This window comes from Giraffa tippelskirchi, chromosome 3 (genome assembly GCF_054371585.1).
Source record: "Giraffa tippelskirchi isolate mGirTip1 chromosome 3, T2T-mGirTip1v1.2.pri, whole genome shotgun sequence".
Taxonomy (NCBI): Eukaryota; Metazoa; Chordata; class Mammalia; order Artiodactyla; family Giraffidae; genus Giraffa; species Giraffa tippelskirchi.
In genome coordinates, this window is record NC_137277.1 from 168,146,030 (window position 1) to 168,168,493 (window position 22,464).

The window sequence follows — 22,464 nt, forward strand, 5'->3', positions numbered from 1 at the left end:
AAGCAAATGCTGACTCGTTTCTCTCCCCACCAGCTTGAAAATGGATCAGGTCCGCAGCTCCCCACTGACTCAACCAAAACGTCTACGCGTATGAACTATAACAACGCTGGGCCACAAGCCTCCAGCCTGCCGTTTCTGAGCGAGTGCATCATTTATGAAAGAGTAGACGGCAGTCTCTGCTAATGGCTCCAAGGTCAGGACAATGAAGAAACACAGAACTGGTGTGTGTGGGGGGGGGAGTTACCATCAAGTCAGAGACTAGAGACTTAGGAAGGAAGAATATTTCTTTACATTTCTGAAAAACATTTTCAACTATCATTCTTAAAGAACCCCAAAGCAACCCAGCTGAAGGTCTGCTTCTCATATCTCCCCAAACTAAGTAATTCTGCTTTACTATTAAACTCAAGAATTTCAATGAACTGCATTTGAAGTTCATAATGGTTTGGCTGTGTGCATTAATCCACACCTGGGGAGAGGGGTCAAACGAAATAATACAGAAAGCATACTCATTGACGATGTATGGTCTTAGTGACATACAAACACTGTTAAATCTGACGAAGATCACATGTTTTAATTCTGTCAAAATAAAAACCTAACTTAAAAGACAAAACCAGGCCAAGCAAACTTAAGTTTCACTTTGCTGGCAGTCCAGTGGTTAAGAATCAGTGCTCCCAATGCAGGAGACATGGGTTCAGTTCCTGGTTGGGGAACTAAGCTTCCGCATGCCATACAATGTGACCAAAAAAAAAAAAAGACAAGACCACCCCCTCTCACACCAAATAAATCTTCAAATGACAAGTTTTTAAAAGTGTTGGTGGTGAGCAGTATAACCAACAATTGTAGAGTTACAACCCTTACATAGAATTCTATCTGAATAAACTACAGTATCTAAAAAAGCCTATTTTTAAAGGCCATTCGGAGAGGAAGTTTTGAAGAACTTTCCTGATAACCTTGCTATGTTTAAGAATCCTCACTGTACCAAAATCCTTCCTTTTTATCTGTCTTCCAATTCCAATTTGATTGGATTCATTTTAACTGAAGCATAAAACCAAACTATTTTATAATTTAAGCCAGATGTGCTGTTTCTACAATGTTAGCAAAATAAAGCCCGAGAGATAAGAACTTTGAATTTTTAGTTCATAAAACAACTTTTTGAATCAGAGCTTTTTTAAGCAAAATTCAGTGACGTTCTTCATTAGCTAGCAAGCATGACAATGCCAGCTGGCCCTCTCTCCAGAAGTTGGCGCCAAACTCTACTGGAGCTCACTAACTGGTTAAAAACTTGATCAAACAAAAACATTCATATCACCAGAGAGAATGTTCCTCCTTTCCAAAGAAAGGCAAAAAGAACTGAAAATCATATCATGCATTATTTCAAACATATCCAAGTGTGGGAACATTGTCAATGACACCAATATCAAAAGTCTTGGCCTCCTCAACTGCCTGAGGTCAGAGGGCCTCCCTGCAGAGGAGCTGCTGCCCAATGCAGCAGCTGGGGGTCCTCCGCCCTCTCATCCAATGTCGATCCTCCCCTGCCCATCCACATGTAAAAACGAAACCCAACGGTGGGGTTTCTGTATAACTTCACTGTGCTGAAAACGGTTTTAACCTGTGATGACAATTTTTACTTTTCTTGCCCTTTTTCATGTTTAACAAAGTCTTAAGATTTTTTGATTGATGCCTCTGTTAAGTTAGCCGAAGGCTGAAGGTCTCTCTTCTTCAGATATAAGTTGAGAGGCACACAAAAGTGCTTTCAAGTTTGTAAGGGGTACAGAGAGACACTGTACCACTTGACTGATGTTGTATGTGAACTGGACATACTGAAAGAAAATTTCAAGTTACTAGTGCTTTTCAAAAAAAATCTTTATGGTTCAAACCAAACTTTGCAGGCAGAAGTGAATAGCTTCAAAGACGGGCAGATAAGAGAGAGAATTGCTTCACTAACAACAACAAAAAAGTGAACACACCTCCCGCTAAGGCAGCAATTAGGGCCGAGTTCAAAGATGGGCGCGCCGCCTTCATCAGCAGGAGGGGAGCTCAGCACAGCAGTGCACTCCCAGTGCTCCAGCCAGGGCCCAGGCAACCTGAATCAGTCTTTCCAAAAGTAAAAGAAATCACATCTGAATGGAACCTAAACATGGGTCTAAGCTTATGAAAAATCAGACCTGGATGATAGCCGGAGGCCCCTTTTATCTCATTGGCAAACAAAATTATTTCTGGAGAAAGAGAAGCCTACTGTTGTCTAGAATCATAAAGTTGTTAAATTCAAGGGAAACCACGCTGCCTTGTGAATGGGAATTCTGAAACACGAATTCTACAAACTGCCTTCTTTTAATCACTCATTTAAGCCCAGAGTTCCTGGTTTACTGTTGTACCAAGGTACATAAATACTATAATTTTCAACCTGTGCCCCAAACCTCTCGAGCCAAAAAGCCTCTCAGCCCGGTTTTCTACCCAGTTCTTTATACTGATTAAACCCTTGGCTTTAATGGTATCCATCACAGCAAAATGGCTTCCAACTGAAAAACAGATTTGGGGAAAATAAGTGTTCTCTGTTGAAATACATGTGGAAACCCAGACAAAAGAAACGTCAGTTAAGCACAAACAAGAATTTAATTTCCAGAACTTAGTGAGATGTAAGTAAGTCCCTTAATTAAAGCTTTTGAGCATCTCCTCCAGGTCTGTAATTGTCTCCCTGTGCTGAAACGGCAGGACCACTGTGAGGACCTTGGGGGAATTCTTGGGCCAGTAATCCGGCACAGCACCCAGTCTTTAGCACATTTTCTGGCTAATTGACCTTCAAAGAGTTTGTGAGCTCCCTCTCTTGCTCGTTGCCAAACACCTTTCACAGTTTCTTTTTGCCCTCCTCTTTCTTTTGGAGTAATATTATAGGCCCGAGGTTTGGATAAGCTTGACGCACAGAGTTTATTCCTGTAATTGTGTGAAGCATCGGAAGCAGAAGCTTAAGGTGGTAACTGAGGAGACCCCTAATCTGACAGCTCCTTGGTGTTATCAAGCATGAAGCTCTTAATTCCTTAATCTTTACACTCCCTGCCCACTGTCGACCCCCCTACCCCCCACCGCCATTGACTGTTTTCAACTAATTCATTTGGTACCTTATTTAATCCATCTCTAAAAATCACCCACTCGTACAGTTTTACTTTTCTCTTTCTTCACATTACTAGTATGTGCTTTGAGGTTCACACCCACATATTGTAACTGCCGGCAATCTGGTACTTTATCATTCAAATTTTCCATAATAAAAAGAACAAAATTAAAAGGAGGGTGAAGAACACTGGAGAAGGAATGTCAGTATATCATACACATCACAGCAAGTAACAGAAGCTATCATCATGAGCTTTAATAAAAATAACCATCCATAAGCCCCCAAATTCAGGGACAAAACACAAAATGCAAAGTTATATAGATAGAGTAAGCCACTGGGCTAAGAGAAAGTGTTTTAAATGATTATGTAAATAATATGGGGTGGGAGGAAGGAAAAATCACTTAACAGGCTGACTCTTGGGCCAGCACCTACCCAAACCCAATCCTTTCCATCTACCAAGTCCCTAATTCTAATACAACTAGATATATATAAAATTATCCAGTCGCGGTCCAATAACCCGGCCTAGGAAATCACATGAAAGAAAAAAAAAAGAAAACCCAGTGTTCCATATCTGTAGTGAAACTGACAGAGTAGGTGACAGGCCAAGAGCAGAATGGGGCTCAATCATAATTTTCCCCAAGGACTTTTTCCTGGTTTCCCTCCACTTTTTGATAAGGTAGTAACTACGACTAACTATGTTGCCAGCACATCAACCTCACTTTCCTTTTCTAAATAATTTAAAGGAAAAAAGAAGACAAAATATAGGGCTTAAGAAAACTGACCACACACTTATGTGAGCAAGGTATCGTTCTTAAGGGTGGTGGTTCTAAAAGTTTTAGAACCAGGAGTTTTTTTTAATTGTTTTTTTGGAGTGCCTCAATGCAATGAGGGAGCACCCAGGGGGGAAAAGGCACAATGTAGGTAAGACATTAACTCATAAAAAGAAAAAGGTTTAGGAACATCAGAAGGAAAAATTGCCATAACTACCATGGTATAAACACACACGTTTTTTTCAGATCTTAGTATACTCCAGAATGGAAGAAAAGTTCTCTGCAAAGACCATTCAATTTGAGAGTGGAGAGTAAATAATTTCCAACTGGTAATATAAAACACCCACTTTCCCCAGACATACAGAAGTCTTCACCTTACATCTGATGTGAAATATTTATGGCACCTGAAGTCTTTAAAGAGAGGGGGCCTAATCCCTTGAGTGTAATGGCTATCTTTCATCCCTTTCTGAAGATCAAAAGAAAGAAAAGCCCCTTACACAACTTTACAGTGCTAATCCCAACACACCTGTGGACATCATTAACCCTTAAATCGGAGGCAACTGGACGGGAGAGGAGTGCTGGGCCCACTTACCCCCACAGCACGGGCTAAGAGAGGGAGCCGGTGCTCACAGTGACATTCTATCAATCAGTTCAGTTCAGTCACTCAGTCATGTCTGACTCTTTGCAACCCAAAGGACTGCAGCACGCCACGCTTCCCTGTCCATCACCAACTCCTGGAGCTTACTCAACCTCATGTCCATCGAGTCGGTGATGCCATCCAACCATCTCATCCTCTGTTGTCCCTTTCTCCTCCCGCTTTCAATCTTTCCCAGCATCAGGGTCTTTTCCAATGAGTCAGTTCTTAGCATCAAGTGGCCAAAGTATTGGGAGTTTCAACTTCAGCATCAGTCCTTCCAATGAATATTCAGGACTGATTTCCTTTAGGATGGACTGGTTCTTCTTGCAGTCCAAGGGATTCTCAAGAGTCTTCTCCAACACCACAGTTCAAAAGCATCAATTCTTCGGCGCTCAGCTTTCTTCATAGTCCAACTCTAACATCCATACATGACTACTGGAAAAACCATAGCTTTGACTAGATGGACCTTTGTTGGCAAAGTAATGTCTCTGCTTTTTAACATGCTGTCTAGGTTGGTCATAGCTTTTCTACCAAGGAGCAAGTGTCTTTTAATTTCATGGCTGCAGTCACCATCTGCAGTGATTTTGGAGCCCCAAAAAATAAAGTCTGTCACTGTTTCCATTGTTTCCCCATCTATTTGCCATGAAGTGAAGGGACTGGATGCCATGATCTTAGTTGTCTGAATGTTGAGTTTTAAGCCAATTTTTTCACTCTCCTCTTTCACTTTCATCAAGAGGCTCTTTAGTTCTTCTTTGCTTTCTGCCATAAGGGTGGTGTCATCTGCGTATCTGAGGTTATTGATGTTTCTCCCAGTTATCTTGATTCTAGCTTGTGCTTCATCCAGCCCGGCATTTCACATGATGTATTCTGATACAAGTTAAGTCAGCAGGGTGACAATATACAGCCTTGACATACTTCTTTCCCGATTTGGAACCAGTTTGTTGTTCCATGTCCAGTTCTAACTGTTGCTTCCTGACCTGCAAACAGATTTCCCATCTCTTTCAGAATTTTCCACAGTTTATTGTGATCCACAGTCAAAGGCTTTGGCATAGTCAATAAAGCAGAAACAAATGTTTTTCTGGAACTCTCTTGCTTTTTTGATGATCCAGTGGATGTTGGCAATTTGATCTCTGGGTCCTCTGCCTTTTCTAAATCCAGCTTGAACATCTGGAAGTTCATGGTTCACGTACTGTTGAAGCCTGGCTTGGAGAATTTTGAGCATTACTTTGCTAACATGTGCGATGAGTGCAATTCTATCAACAGGGCAGGGCAAAATCTGTCCTGCAAATAAGGACTGGGTCCTGTCGGGCTTTATGCTTAAAAATGAAATCAGCAAAGTCCAGACTACCTAGCTTCTAACTAATGGAGAAAAGTCTTCAACAAGGAACCATTTTTTTAATAGATCATCACAATCGCCTTATGACTAAACATTTAGAATCATGACTGCAAAATTTCCCAGTTTTACTTAGTATAAGGAAATTTATAATTTATTTCCATGGCTGTCACCTTTTGATATCTGTCATTTTATTTACTTATTTTTTTTTTTATTACAGTGTAACTGACCTACAACACCATGTTAGTTCCAGGTGCACAGCATGGTGACTCAATATTCCTATACATCGCAAAATGATCACCACTCTTAGGCTCTATTTTAAAGTCTAATCTTAACTATGTTTCTCTCATACACACCAAGGAAAGACTGGGGGCTGGAGAAGGGTGTGACAGAGGATGAGATGGTTGGATGGCATCACCCACTCAATGGACATGAGTTTGAGCAAACTCCAGCAGATTGTGAAGGACAGAGAAGCCTGGCGCACTGCAGTCCATGGGGTTGCAAAGAGTCAAGACATGACTGAGCAACTGAACAACAACAACAAAGTCAAAGAAACAGATCCAACATGGAGTCGGTTTCACTCTCCCTGTTACAGTCTTACTGCTGAGTGCTCACGAGGGAGGAATAAAGCAGACAGACGCACAGAGAAGTCAGGCAATGCAGGCAGCTGACCTGGAAAGACAGCTCCATGTTGGTCCTTGTGAAGGTCCTCCTGGCCTGGGTGCCCGAACTGCCCCTGAATCCTCGGTAGCAAACCCCCCATGTCTTTTACTTATGACCTGAGCGACTGAACAACAATTCTAAAATGACGCCCTCATCCTGTATCTGTCTTGCACTTAAATCATTTCCCCCCAAATTTTCACATTTCTTAAATGTTCATAGGACAGATACATACAAACTTCAAAAATAAAAGGTATAGATCATCCTGCTTTCCAGGGTCAATAAAATGGGTCTTTCCAACACATTCATCTGGTAAAACCCTTTAAAGGACATCAAAATATGCAGAATTTATTACTTTTTCCACAGTTATAGTGAAATAATAAAAACAATAAAGAGACTATTGTATGGCTAATTAAGGAAAGACTGGAAATGTTGTGTAAGATTGTATCTATAACTTCACAATTAGTTAACTTTTCAATTGAGACTTTTGGCCAACATGGAATAAACATAATTTCAAGCATGCCATTAGGATAGATGTGCTGTAGTTTCAGAATTAAATTTCAGCTGACAAGTAGGGCGTGTTAGAAGAGAAAGAAGAGAATAATGAGATTGTGAAAACAAAGTACCCTACTTTCAACTCATCTTCCATCCCCAGTAAAGGGAGTGACTTGGTCCCAATGCAGCCCTGGCCAAGCCCCCAAGGACAGGCAAGTTACAGATGGAAAAAGCAAAGCACAAGATTAGTGGACCTGCCCGAGGCAGGCAATAGTAGAGGCCCAAGAGTGAGCACTTCTGTGTGTGGCCTGAGGCACAGAAAGCCTATGAATAGTGTTTTCAAACTTTTGGTCAAGCTGTCCATTTCACGAGTGCAAACTTCTTCTGGTTTAAAATTAAATAAACAAACAAAACTTACATAATCACATATGCTCTGCAATATTATTCACATAATATAATATGGACAAACCCAGAGCTTTTCCAAGGAAAACGGCACTACATTAAAAAAAAAAAATCCCATCTAAGACAGGCATCCTTAAAGAATAAGTTTCAGATTCCTGAAACAAGGCTGGAATAATCTGAGTGGATAAAGAAGCACCACAGTAACACCATCTAAAAAGGGGAAGAAAGTGCTCTGTTATGTTAGACCCTGTGGCAGAGGCTGCTTCTGACACATTTAAACTCTTGCAGAATCTTAAAACTGGAAATGACCCTGGTGGTGATTTTGTCCATGTCTCTATCTCAGATATGAGAAAACGGATACCAAAGAGGTTAAGAAAACCAGCCAGCCAGGTAACAGTTGAGCTGAGAACCCAGTTCCGTCTTGAGTCTGTGACTTCTAGCCAAAGACGACTTTCTGAAGGGCAGATCTAACATCTACCCTGAGGAAACTCTGGGGAGTGATCAGCCATCCAAACTGCTTTCCCAAGTTCTTAGTCTGCCTCCCCCTATACAGATAAGACAGATACTATCATTCCCATTTTACAGATGAAGAAACTGGCACAAACGGATTAAGTCCTAAATCACATGGGTTAACACTACAGGAGAACCTGCCCCAGCACACAGGAGTTACTGTTACTGTAATTCATCACAGTTGATATCTCACTGGCGATCATGCCCCCTAGGGCCCAACAAAGTGTATTCTCTTGCATTTTAGTAAGAGTCTGTATCATCTTAACATCTGCTTTTTCAGCTTAGTTTATATTTACATGTGTATCACATTCCATTATATTTATATGTCATTTGCCAAATTGTTTTTTCAAGTATTTAATGCTGGCAGTGTTTCCAGTTATTCATTATTACAAACGGCTCCTGTAACATATATGTTATTAATACTTTTTGCTCTTTCTTCGCTTCTTGCCTTTGCCAAAGGTAGTACCACACAAGTAAAGCAATGCTAATTATTGTATAGTTCATTACATATCAAAGTGTCAAACAATGGACTTCTAGCACTAGTAGGACCAACAAACCACAAACTAAATATAAGATTAGACTGATGGTTGGATGGCATCACTGACTCAATGGACATAACTTTGAGGAAGCTCTGGGAGTTGGTGATGGACAGGGAAGCCTGGCGTACTGCAGTCCATGTAGTCACAAAGTCGGATACAACTGAGCTACTGAACTGAACTGAACTGATCTTGTTTTGTACAACACTGATTTTAGAAAAAATTGTCCCTTGTATAGTACCAATTACTTCCTTTCTTCAGTTCCACTGGTGGAACTGGGAAAAAAAAAAAAAAAGGGCATCAAAGCAGTCCAGGAAAATAATTCCAAGTGAAAATCTTTGTTCAGAGAATACAATTCATAAACAAGCTCAGAGCCTTTGGGAATTAAGAGAATGAGCAGAAACCCTTGTCTTCTGGAAGGAGAGTACCAAGGTATAGTGGCTGCGATAACAGCACTGATAAAACATTTAACAGCTACTGATGAATACTGGGCACATCAAAACTGGTCTCACAGAACAGGAAATAGGAAGTTCTAGAGACATTCAGAGCAAGGCATTTTATCTGCTATTTTTGCTCAACTGTTTACTCTTTATGGCTGGCTTCAACATCACTCAAAATAAAAATACTGTAACTACAGTCACAGTTTACTGTTTAAAGAAAGGCAAATAACTAATGTCTATCTATTTGCTGATGCTTCCCTAGTGGCTCAGACAGTAAAGCGTCCGCCTGCAATGCGGAAGACCTGGGTTCAATCCCTGGGTCGGGAAGACCCCCTGGAGAAGGAAATGGCAACCCACTCCACTATTTTTGCCTGGAAAATCCCATAGGTGGAGGAGCCTGGAAGGCTACAGTCCGTGGGGTCGCAAAGAGTCAGACATGACTAAGTGACTTCACATTATCTATTTGCTAGTATAGGGCCTCCTAGGTGGCTCAGTGGTAAAGAATCCACCTGCCAATGCAAGAGACGATCCCTGGGTTGGGAAGATTCCCTCGAGAAGGAAATGGCAACCCACTCCAATATTCTTGCCTGGGAAATCCCATGGACAGAGGAGCCTGACGGGCTACAGTCCATGAGGTTGCACAGAGTCAGATACGACTTAGCAACTAAACAACAACATCTGTTAATATACTGGAGCTGTGTTGCTATTTCCCACGTTTCTCCTTTCCCCTGTTCCTAAACATAAGGAAGTGTGGCTGTCAAACAGGTGTAGTTCCAGAAGGTGGAGAGAGTTTTTCTATTTCACTAAATTTGCCCCACCCTTTTTAAAGCTAATAACCGGACATTTCCATAAAGGGACCAAATTTTCTCCTTTCACAATGAGAAAGGGCTAAAAATTAAAGCAAGTTCACACTGGTATGTATCAACTGAACCTCAAGTCAGATCCTTTCTTGAAATGAAATTTTCTTTTTTAAAAAAAAGGCAGAATGTTTACAATGCGAGTCCTGGAGGGGTAAGAAGGAGTGGGAGAAGGAAACACTAAGACATAGGAAGGGTCACCAAGGCTGCAAGTGCTGGAGGGCTGGGGTCTGAAGACAAACTGTCCAATTTACACGCGGCCTATCTGGCCTCGAAGAACCCCCGGCAGAACGATGACATTCCTGACCCTGACCTACGACCCACCAAGGCTGGCGGTCCTTGGAGATGTTTCTAGGAGGGGGACAGGTTGTCCAAGTCACCCAAGTGACTATTACAATTATTTCTCAAGAGGGGGAGACTAGACCACAGCTAATGAACACTAAGGTAAAGCAAACTAATTCATCAAGATCAAAACCACAACAGGGACCTGCCTGAATGAAGTTAGACTGTCTGCCTGTCATTTATAGGAAAGTATCAGGAATTCTTTAAATGAATGTCAACCTGTGGGATTCCTGCAATGATGTAATATATAGAAGGCTATCTCTCTAAAGGCAGCCTAACAGGGGGACTGGAGAAATGTGGTGACAGATGAAAGAAAGTCCAGAGAAGACAGATATTAATAGATGTCTGATTAAGGTTCTGCTTCCGCACCACCCCAAAGTCCACAGTAAAATACGCATTTCTCATTTTTAAATGAAGCAGACTCTGAATTAATATGAGATTTACAAAATACCAGTGCAAGCATTGTTTAAGGCTTCTACAGCCCTGCCTGTTAAAAATACTGGGAAAATAATGGTCAAAATGTACTTTATTGTAGGATATGTTCTAAGTTCAAAAAGAACTGAAGATAAAGCTTTAAACCGTTCCTAACAATTATATTATTAGTAATAATAACTGATATTATTCTGAATAAAGATGGATAGAGTAATAATATAAATTCATCAGGAACCAAGATTTTCAATGTGGAAAAAAAAAACAAACCTTATAAAGATAAAGCCCAACATTTTAAGTAAAAATCCTCTAATCCTAAATATAAATTGGAATTGTCCATATGAAATCAATGCTTTTCTTTAAAAAGCAATTTTTTTTTTACAAAAAGGTTTTCCTCAGCTCTGCATTTTAAAAAGTCCTAGAAACAAAGACTCACTCAGTAGCAATGAGCAACCTTAGCACCTAGATTGTGATCTAAATTTGATTTCCCACTAAAGGGAACCAGGGCCACTTGGCGATATAGCTGATTCCAGGTCTGAGGCAGAAACTATATAAGATGAGCCCAGAAATACATCTCCTATATTATAACCCACTTCCAAAAAAGCACCACCATATATAACTACTTTCTCCCTTTCACTTTAGTAACAGCCTCCCTGCCAAGAAAAGTTTTTCAAGACTTAGAAAGTCCTCTCCCCGTTTCCAGAATAATCTAGCCCTAAAGGGGCCAAGGAAGGCAGAGATCCCCACACTCGGGGTGGGCACTGGGTGTCAGAGCTACAGCGGGCAGGGAGGGCACCCACAGATGAGAGGGGGCAGCTAGAGTCTGAGAGTGAGTGATGAGCCAGGAAGACACTCAGGGTATAAGACAGGGTTCAGTTACAAACAGGGGCAATGAGCAAGTAAGTGAGTAAATTACAAATCATGGGAACCGGGTCTTTCACTGTTGGAGAAGTAAGGTACAAATACTGAAAGGGAGAAAACTGTAATGAACCCTAAGGTGTTGAACTGGAATGGAGATATTAATATGGGCTTACGGTTTTCAAAACACATAGATATAGGAGTAAATTAGTAGATACAGGTATGTCTGTGTGCACCTAGAAGCCTAAATCTTGGCTTTCAGACACCACTCCCCACTAAAAGGAACCAGGATGGAGAAATGGGACAATGGAAAGTTCAAGATAAGCCTGGAATATCCTCTTATGCCCAAAGCAAGAGAGTGCTAATAATAATAAAGAATAATAGGAACATGTTAAAAGGACACACACAGAAGCCAGCTTGAAGGGATTCCTACTGGCCAAAGTGAGGACAACATGAGCATGAGAATAAGTAATGGATTAAAAGACATTGCTCCTTGGAAGAAAAGCTATGACAAATCCAGACAGTATATTAAAAAGCAGAGACATCTCTTTGCTGACAAAGATCCATCTAGTCAAAGCTATGGTTTTTCCATTAATCATGTACTCAGGAGAAGGCAATGGCACCCCACTCCAGTACTCTTGCCTGGAAAATCCCATGGACGGAGGAGCCTGGTAGGCTACAGTTCATGGGGTCGCTAAGAGTCAGACACGACTGAGCGACTTCACTTTCACTTTTCCCTTTCATGAACTGGAGAAGGAAATGGCAACCCACTCCAGTATTCTTGCCTGGAGAATCCCAGGGACGGCAGAGCCTGGTGGGCTGCCGTCTATGGGGTCGCACAGTCGGACACGACTGAAGCGACTTAGCAGCAGCAGCAGCATGTACGGATGTGAGAGTTGGACCATAAAGAAGGCTGACTGCTGGATTAACTGATGCTTTTGAACTATGGTGCTAGAGAAGACTTTTGAGAGTCCCTTGGACAGCAAGGAGATCAAACCAGTCAATCCTAAAGGAAATCAACCCTGAATATTCATTAGAAGGACTGCTGCTGAAGCTGCAATACTTTGGCCACCTGATGCAAAGAATAAGTAAGTACTTTTAAGTCAAGAGTTAAATTAGAAAATTCTAGTGACCTAGTAGTTAGGACTCCAGGCTTTTACTGCTGTGACCCAGGTTCAATCCCTGGTTGGGGAACTGAGATCCTTCAAGCCTAGCAGCCTGCATGAAAAAACTACTAACATTTAACTTTGTATCTGCTGCATAGCTTTTAATGTTATACTCTGGTAAAAACTGTTATAAATTAACATTTTACGGCAATCAGGAAAAAAGTCTAAAAAGTTTCTTAAGGAAGAGATAATAAAAAGAACTTGAGACACACTGTGTTTCAATAAGGTCTACCAGATGGGAAAAGGAGCCGACCAAGTCATTCAAGTGGGACATGGTGGGCAGCGCCCACCCAGCACTGAGCGCTGAGTTGTCAACTGGGTACCACGGCTCACCAACAGCGCGGGGTGTTGAGCATGCGTGGAGAGAACTTTGCCTCATACGTATAAGAGCGAGTGAGGCAAGGAAACAAACATGCACGCTCAAGAACACAACCTCCCTCATGGTGCAGTGGCTAAGAATCTGCCTGCCAATGCAAGGGACATGCGGTTTGATCCCTGGTCCAGAAGGATCCCACGTGCCTTGGAGCAACCAAGCCCATGTACAGCAACTCCTGAGCCTGCACTGTAGAACCTCTGACCAAAATAAGAGAAGCCATCACAATGAGCACACTGCAACTAGAGAGTGGCCCCTGCTTGCCACAACTTGAGAAAAGCTCTCACAGCAATGAAAACCCAGTGCAGCCAAAAAGAACACTTTCTATAAATAAATAAAAAAGTAAAAAGTAAAAACAGACAAAGGAAACACAGGACTACATGAACCGAGCTCATAGCTGAGGCTTTTATGAGCACCTTGGCCCCATGTCAACCTGCTGCTTGGATGTGGAGTGATCCCTGCTGATGCATTTAATACTGCTCTTAAGAAAGGCCACAAAGAAGATAACAAAAACTGCAGTATTTGAAAGCCTGCCTCCAACACCAAAAATGTACAGAATCAGAGGATGCCAAAAAGTAGAGAATCAGAGGATGAAGGACATTTTTTTACACAGAGTAACAAGGTCAGAAGCTTATAAACTTCCAAACCTTTTTTCTTTTAAACTTGGTGCCTTAACAGTCTTTGCTGACGGTAACTAAAAATTTGGAGATTCCATAAAGATCACTCCTTCTTCCAGTCTAGACGTCTTGTATAAACTGGGACTATAAACGGAACACTTTTACTCCAACAAACTGTTCGATATATACGATTCTCGTGTATTTCCAAGCTCATGTTACACTAAAAACCAGTGTGAAGATGGGGGAGACGTCACAATTTTACCCATATTTTTTAGCATCTGCAATCTTTCCCAGGTGTCCTGAAAGAGGGAAAAGGTCATGACCTACAGGTCAAGTCAAGGATCGTTAGGTGACATTAACAGAAGGTATCTAAATACGCTCTATAAGTACATATGGTGCAGGATTAAATGTGCCTATTACTTGCAAGGTTATTTTTCATTTCACAAAATGGATTCTGAGCAGCATGAAAATTAGAATTGTCAAAACTAAAAGTACTAAAACTTCTGTTTTTCCATCTTGTCTCAGGTTAAACTGAGGTTTTCCGTAGATTTATGAATAAACAAAACTGAAATAGTAACAAATTAAAGGGGAAAAAATACACACACAAACTCGAGTCAATGCAGTCAATCACATACAAAGCCCACTATCTTCTATAAGAAGTGATTTTCACCATAATTTGCCCAGGAACCACATAACTGTTGTAAACACAAAAATGCTGGGAATTTTCCTTGCCCAGAAGTGGTTTTTGAAAAGGATAAATGCATTTTAACATACATAATTTAGTTTGCAACAAACCACAAAAACAGAGAGGAAGAAGTCTGAAAAAAAAAGCATATACATATGCTGTAATGACCTGATCTGATGCCAATGAAACACTATGAGATGTCTGAAGCACTCACAATGCTCTATTGTTCAGTCACTCAGTCGTGTCTGACTCTTTGTGACCCCATGGACTGTAGCCCACCAGGCTCCTCTGTCCATCAGATTTTTCCAGCCAAGAATATGGAAGTGGGTTGCCATTTCCTTCTACAGGGGATCTTCCCGACCCAGGGATCGAACCCACATCTCTTGCATTGGCAGGAGGATTCAAAAGGTTGAAGCTTTGCTTTCTTTTTTTCCACTCAATGGTTGCCTTTATTTTACTGGCAGTTTGACATCCTAGCTCCTTTTGAGTTCTTAATTGCCATGGCACTCAGCAAATAAAAACTATGTGAGACTAAGCACTTATGGCTTCTAACTGTGGCTGCAGTCACAGGCCTCAGGAGTGCTTCTCAGAGACTCTGGGGAGGCAGAGGTCTGCTGCCTGCATCAAGCAAGATTACATGCAATGTCACCGAAACTCCCTGGGATCAATGTGATGATCAGTGAAATGAGTCTCCAGATTTCTCTCACAATGGACCGGGCCAAGTTTCCCAAAGGGAACTCTGCCACCAAACAAAGTGGCATGAAAGGCAGTCAGTGGTGCTTGCTAGAATGGACAGAGAGAGACTGGGTACACCTGCCAATGAACTGACATCAGCATGGCTCTCTGGTGACCAGACTTTGCTCAATTACAATGGCAGGGCCACCAGGGACTTTTAATTATTAAAAGGTAAACCATATGCCAGAGTAACAGAAGACAGCGCAGTGATCAAGAATGGCAGGAAACGGTAGCTCTTCATCTGTTTCTACTTGACATTTTGATACTCAGAAGACCTTTTCTTGAAGCAGAAAAACTATATGCAATTAATAACAAAGCTGAGGAAACGATATAGCTAAACATGCCTCAGCAACCAAACTTCTGTGTAGAAATTTACTCAGGAGATAAATATATATGAAATTTTAGATGAAGAACTTATACCAACTTTACTGCTGACTTACTTCTTTAGGTTGGTTTCTTTAACCGTAAAAAAAAAAAAAAAAGGGCAATCAGAAAAAAAGATTAAAAAAACAAAAAAAGGTAATCATGCTTGTCCTCAGATAATCAAAATGCAATAAAACATTATAATATTCTGAGAGCCAAAGTAAATTCAAAAGGAAAACACATATGGCCTCTGTCTTCATACAAAATCACATAGCAATAACAAATCAGCTAAAAAACTGAACATGGAGATCTACAACCACATTATAAGTGGTTACAGTTTATGAATGCAACTTCTAACACACACACACACCCTCTCCAAACCAAAACAGACATCTATATGTTAAAAAAAATTAAGTATTATATTGTCTTGGTGCTAAAAGATATAAGGATTAAAATTATAATTTCACAGGTTTAGAATATTAAAAATAGAACTTAAAAAAGATTAACATATATAAGCTGTATCATAAAGGTTCTGAGTGGCACAAAAGGTTCCCAGTGGAACTTTTCCGAATGCTGTAGCATCTACCTTCATAAAGCTTCTTAAATCAGTCTTCTCCTCGGTATAGCCTTGGCCAACATTCAAGTTCAAGTCCTATTTTCACTGCTTTACAACACACTATAACACCTTTCCACCATTCTCTTCCCCTCTACTCTCTATGCCATCTAACTTAAATATTGCTGTCAGATTAATCCCTTCAAAGTACAGACCTAATCATATCACTCACTTAAGGGCAGGGAGGGGAAGTACAGCTGCTTCAATATTTTTCAGCTAATTAGCTGAAATCCCTTATCCTAGCACTCAGGACACTGTGGTCCCAAGCTTCTTCCGTATCCTATAGTCAAATAGAACGGCACTAGGCCTTGTTTCCCATCATTTCTGGCTTTACTCCAGTGGCCTGCCTTGCTTCCCGTCTCTCACCTATTCGTTCAAAGGCTCATGTGACCGTCCAGAAACTCACTAGTGTTTTCCCAAATACTCTGAAAAAAGCTACACCGAATCCCTCTCTAGAAACGTCAAGGCACTGGCCTTAGCAGCAAGGTGTGAGAACTGGTGTGCAACGGTCTTCCCCCTGTAGGTACCTTGACAGCAGGACCTGTATCCTACTTACTTGGTCTTCATGTAGCCTGTCTCACGACTGGGAGCTCAGATTCTTCTGAGAACTACCTCTAAGGAACTGACTGAGGCAGGAGTCATTATTAAGACATTGGTTTATGGCTTATAGAAACGTCATTAGTATAAATGTTACATATAAAAGTGTCATAGCCACAACAGATCCTATTTTCCATGTCAGATCTTTGCAACCTTTCAAGCAAGAAAAAAAATTAATCTCATGTAACGGCACAATGTTTCAGAGAACAGATTTTTATCCAGCTGATCTCTATATGAAATATAAAATTTCTGAGAAGAGACTGTATAGAAGGTTTAAAAACAAATGTGTCACATCAGCTCTCAGGTTGCTGTTAATATGGATGACCAGACCTTAAAGCAGAGTTCTAGAATCATCAATTGGTGAATAAGTACGGAAAGCCACTATGAAGGTAGGCAACCTGGCCCTGTGGACAGAACACTGGGAGGCAGGAGCCCTGGGTTCTACACGTGTGACCCAGCCCAACTCACTTAACCTGCCTGTCCTTGGCTCCTGCACTTGTCCAACTAAGAAACTGGACCTGATGAACTCCAAGACCCAGTTCCAACACTTTAAAATTCTGTAAGCGTAATACATATCTTCACTGGATGACTGTTAATGAGAGGTGTGGCAGAAAGCCGTAACTCTCTGCGATATGTAATCTTTCAATTTTGTTAAAAAAATTTATGTAACTCCACAAATCTTCAACTTAAAAAGGCTCACATATTTAGGGCTACCACATTTTCAAATAAGTTTCCAAATTAAAAATAAATAAATAAACAGCAGTAAAAAAACTATCTTTGAGGACTAACAAAAATAAATCTAAGGGGAAAACAAAAATATGTCCCCTCAAATCTCAGACCACTACAAGTACTGCTAAATACCACTTCAAGAAAAAGTGAATTTTCCACCAGAAATTTAAAATGCCAAACAGAGTTATAAAATTGTCAGGTAAACAGTGGAGGTAAAGTGGTAAAATGTTTCTTTCAAGTTTTTCTGGATCTCTTGTCTAACAAAATATACTGATTCAAGATACAGGGATATGAAAAGCAAAAATTTCAGAATTCCTCAGACAAGAAACTAGCATGTTAGGAGTCTGTATACCATTTAGTTAGCCTAACTTCAACTCTCTTTCTCTTTTCTCCATTTGCTTTAAAGGCTTCACACAGGTGGCTGTGAGCATAAGTCATGAGTTGAGGTTCTCTCAGTTTCCAGTTAGGACTGTGGGTTGGCCATGGCTTGACGGTGCCAGTAACTACAGGTTACCGGCTGGAACAAAAGTATACTGTGTAGTACTGGAAGAGCTCTGAAAAGCATTTTCTCAAAATGCTGGAGGGAAAAAAGACTTTTCTAGAAAATATGGACAATTAATTGATTTGAGGAACTGAAGAGCCTCTTGATGAAAGTGAAAGAGGAGAGTGAAAAAGTTGGCTTAAAACTCAACATTCAAAAAACCAAGATCATGGCATCTGGTCCTGTCACTTCATGGCAAGTAGATGGGGAAACAATGGAAGCAGTGACAGACTTATTTTCTTGGGCTCCAAAATCACTGCAGATGGCAGTTGAAGCCATGAAAATAAGACACTTGCTCCTTAGAAGAAAAGCTATGACCAACCTAGACAGCATATTAAAAGGCAGAGACATTCCTTTGCCAACAAAGGTCTGTCTAGTCAAAGCTATGGTTTTTCCAATTGTCATGTATAAATGTGAGAACTGGACCATAAAGAAAGCTGAGCACAGAAGCATTGATGCCTTTGAACTGTGGAGTTGGAGAAGACTCCTAAGAGTTCCTAGGACTGCAAGGAAATCCAACCATTGAATCCTAAAGGAAATCAGTCCTGAATATTCATTGGAAGGACTGATGCTGAAGCTCCAATACTTTGGCCACCTGATGCGAAGAACTGACTCATTAGCAAAGACCCTGATGCTGGGAAAGACTGAAGGCAAGAGGAGAAGGAGACAACAGAGGATGAGATGGTTGGATGGCATCACCGACTCAAGGGACATGGGTTTGGTGATGAACAAGGAAGCCTGGCATGTTGCGGTCCATGGGGTTGCCAAGAGTGAGACACAACTGAACGACTGACCTGGACTGAATTGATACGAAGCTCTGTCTCCTACTTCCCTGTCGTCCCCTCCCCCCCATTAAGCCAAACAGTTTTATCACAAATAGGGGTGGGCTCCTCGTTATGGCATCGCTGACTCTAGACTCAATGGATCTGTCTTACCTTCTGATGCTTTGATCGCATATCCTCCCTTCTTTTCACCAGGAGGCACGTCAAGCAGCTGCATGATTCTATCCAGAAGCCCATGGATTATCTCAAACCCAGGATTCTTGTTGTAATAAACAGCACAGAGATGCCTATAGTTTCTTGCACCTACATCTGAAAAAATAAAAAAAGAAATGGTCACAAGTATATGCTGATTGTGACCCAAGAAGCTGATTTACCCCAACATAAACTCGGGCAAAATCAACAAAAAAGGACACCGATTAGTAAACATACGGAGAACCAATTAACCTCAGAAAGACAAGATGGTTTTTCAACCATCAAGTTCCCTGAAGTGTTTTTACTCAGGGGAGGTATGGAAAACCCTCGAGGCTGGCCCAGGAACAATCGACTTCACTGTGGTATGAACTGGTAAAGGATTTAGCAACATTTTTCAGAGCCTTAAAATTTCATACTCTTTTAGACAGAAAACTATACAAAAGAAATAATCTTAAATACAAAAAAAGGATTCACACAGAAAGCTATTACTTCTACATAAAGCATTAATTCCAATAGTGAAAATTAGAAACAACCCAAGTTAGGAAATGGCTACATAGAGTTACAACACAATCACTCATCAGAATACTATGCAGCTAAAAGGCATCTTTGAAAGTGAAAGTGTTAGGCTAGTCACTCAGTTGTGTCTAACTCTTTGTGACCCCATGGACTGCAGCCCGCCAAGCTCCTCTGTCCACGGGATTTTCCAGACAAGAATACTGGAGTGGGTTGCCATTTCCTTCTCCAAAAAGCATCTTTATGAAGATTCATTATAGTAGAGCCAGAGCAAATACTTATAATAGTAAATGAAACACAAAAAGGAGGCCATGAAGTTCAAAAAGAAGCAAAACTAAATCACACTGTCTAAAGAGTATACGCACGTTGGAAAACTATGAAACAAAGAAGGGAGTGAAAGTGTTAGTTGCTCAGTCCTCCCTCTTTGTGATCCCATGGACTGCAGCCCACCAGACTCCTCTGTTCATGGGATTTTCCAGGCAAGGATACTGGAGTGAGTTGCCATTTCCTTCTCCAGGGGATCTTCCCGACCCAGGGATCGAACCCGGGTCTCTTGTGCTGCAGGCAGATTCTTTACGACTGAGCTACCAGGGAAGTGACTGTCATCAAAGTCAGGACAGTGACTGTTCCAGGTAAAGGGAAGGTGATACGATAGAGATGGGTCTTACGAGCAGCTTAGGACACTGGCAACATTCCATTTCTTAACTTGGATGGTTAAACCAGCATCTGCTTTATAATCCTTTTTAACTATATATGACATATATACACATCACAATTAAAGTGTGAAAAAACAGCAATTTATGAAGGATATAACTACATGAATACAACCACAAGCCAAAAAATTCCACTCACAGGAAAAAGTATGTAAAGAAATGTACCTGAATGTTAACAGAGGTAATGTTTGGGTAGGATTAATTTCAGTTTATCTATTTTCCAATCTTCCTTGATTAGTATATTTTTTCTACTTTGAAAATCAACAAACTTATGAAATGTGATATTTTTTAAAAGTTATTTATTTGGTTTTGCCAGGTCTTAGTTGTAGCATGTGAGATCTAGTTCACTAAACAGGGATGAATTGAACCTGGGTCCCCTGCACTGGAATGTGGAGTCTTAGCCACTAGGCCACAAAAGAAGTCCCACAGATGTAATATTTTTTAAAAGAATTGCAAAAATGCAAATGACTAGATAACAAACTGGTTCACCCATACAATGGAATACTAGTCAGCAATAAGGTAGTCTTGATAACTTAGAGGTATCTCAAGTGTACTAAGCTGAATGAAAAGAAGCCAGTTTTATACAGCAATGTAAGTGGACAATGTAAGTCCATTTATGTGACATTCCGGAAAAGGGAAAACTAAGGCAATAGAGAGGACTTCCCAGGTGGCACGAGCGGTAAAGAACCTGCCTGCCAATGCAGAAGATTTAAGAGATGTGGGTTCGACCCCTGGGTCAGGAAGATCCCCTAGATGAGGGCATGGCAACCCACTCCAGTACTGATGCCTGGAGAATCCCATGGACAGAGGAGCCTGGCGGGCTACAATCCATAGGGTCGCAAAGAGTTGGACACGAGTGAAGTGACTTAGCATGCATGCACTCAAGGCTACAGAGAACGAGACAGTAGTCACTAGGGTTAGATGTGGGGGGAAAATGTGACTACAGTGGGACAGCTTGTGGGTCTAGGGGCATGACAGAACTTTTGTATCTGTAGTGATGATCATAAAAATTTAAAACTAATTTATTAATACAGAAATGCATAGCATACAAAGACAGACTCAAATTCACTGGAGATCATTTAACTTTCTAACAGCTAAACATACTTGTGGCCCTTTAATAAATTCTGGAGGAGACTGCTGCTCTACACAAACAATGAACGTTGGCTTCATTTTACCTTTCAAATTAGAAAAAGAACAAATTAATGTCTATCTGGGGGAATAAACTGAAAATAAAAAGTTGCTTCACATTAGCATGTATTGAGCAAAAGTTCTTCCACAGATTCTCATAGCCATAATTCACACAAAATATACAATGTCTTTTGCCTTCCAGGATTCCAAGTAAACAAATGAATATTTTAATACATTGTGTTTTACTACTGAAGTAATATAAAAATGAGTCCATAAATGGGGTAAAAGGAAAGGAAAACTAACATGAACGAATTATCTACTATGTGCCAGGACTTAGCAGCTATCAGCCTATCTGTCATCTTAATTCTCAAGATAATCGTGTTAGCTAGGTTTTTATTGTACCATAAAATGGACAGGGAAACTAAGATGGAGAAACGAAAGCTCAGAAAGGTTTTGCCCAAAGTCAAGCTAACTGCCTGGAGCTAACTGTAATTAATTACAAAGCTAATAAGTTACAAAACCAGGACTGGACCAGGACTGCCTAACTCAAAACCCATACCCTCCTCACTATACAGCAGAAATCTCTAAATCTCTAAAGGATTTAGATGAAGATAAAGAAAGTATAAGGGCAAACTTTTGTATGAATATACTTAGTATAGTCAAAGATGTGCATTCTTGAAATGTTTTTGATATGTTAAACAGATGCTTTCATTTTCAAAAGTTTTCATGTTTAAGACTTTTAGTTAAGCAACTGAAATAGATTATTTTTGAAAGTGAGTTAACTAAAGTTTCTAGCCATCATCAGTGTTGTAACTCATGGAAATTATATTCTAAGTTAAACTTTGGACTGAACATACATAGAGAAATAACTGTTCCTGCCATGTAACATTTCTTAGCACCCACTATGTCCAAAGCACTCTACTCTAGGCATCCAGAGAGGGTAGAGGTCAGAGCCAGCACAGGGCCTGCACAGACTAAATGCTCAATGATTATTTTCTGAATAAATGAATAAAGCCTGGGAAGAAAGCAAAGCATATCTAGAATTAAACAAGGCCAGGACCAGACAGTGGCCACATTCTAAATCTGCCCAAGAGCCAGCTGATGCTGGAGAGTCAGTACTGTGCCAGCATCATTCTCTATCACTTCCACGTGCACAGATAAAGATATTTGCTATCTAAAAGCTATAATCGAAGGTGTCAGAATAAAGGTTAATATTATACTCAGGAAGGCATCAAACCTCACTAATCAAACACATGTATTAATTAAAATGAGGGAACTGACTGCTCTGTAGGAACACAGACACACAAACACACACACTCCTCTCCCCTCTCCTCTTCTCCAT

The 22,464-nt window shown here is 40.6% G+C and overlaps 1 protein-coding gene and 1 long non-coding RNA gene across 4 annotated transcripts in view; one reads left to right on the forward strand and one right to left on the reverse strand.

Moving 5' to 3' along the window:
* FARSB (phenylalanyl-tRNA synthetase subunit beta) overlaps positions 1–22,464 on the reverse strand; it is a 70,077-nt gene that overhangs the window by 1,273 nt on the left and 46,340 nt on the right. For 2 of the 3 annotated variants that reach the window (XM_081579457.1, XM_081579456.1), the window contains one exon: positions 18,730–18,885. In XM_081579457.1, the coding sequence (XP_081435583.1) occupies positions 18,730–18,885 (156 nt within the window). Of the gene's footprint in view, positions 1–6,035; positions 8,545–18,532; positions 18,886–22,464 lie in introns of those variants that run through there. The other variant, XR_014079360.1, reaches the window with a different exon arrangement.
* LOC145541856 (uncharacterized) lies at positions 14,524–19,585 on the forward strand. The gene is made up of 2 exons (XR_014079361.1): positions 14,524–15,122; positions 17,660–19,585. It is a non-coding gene; the product is annotated as an uncharacterized LOC145541856 (long non-coding RNA).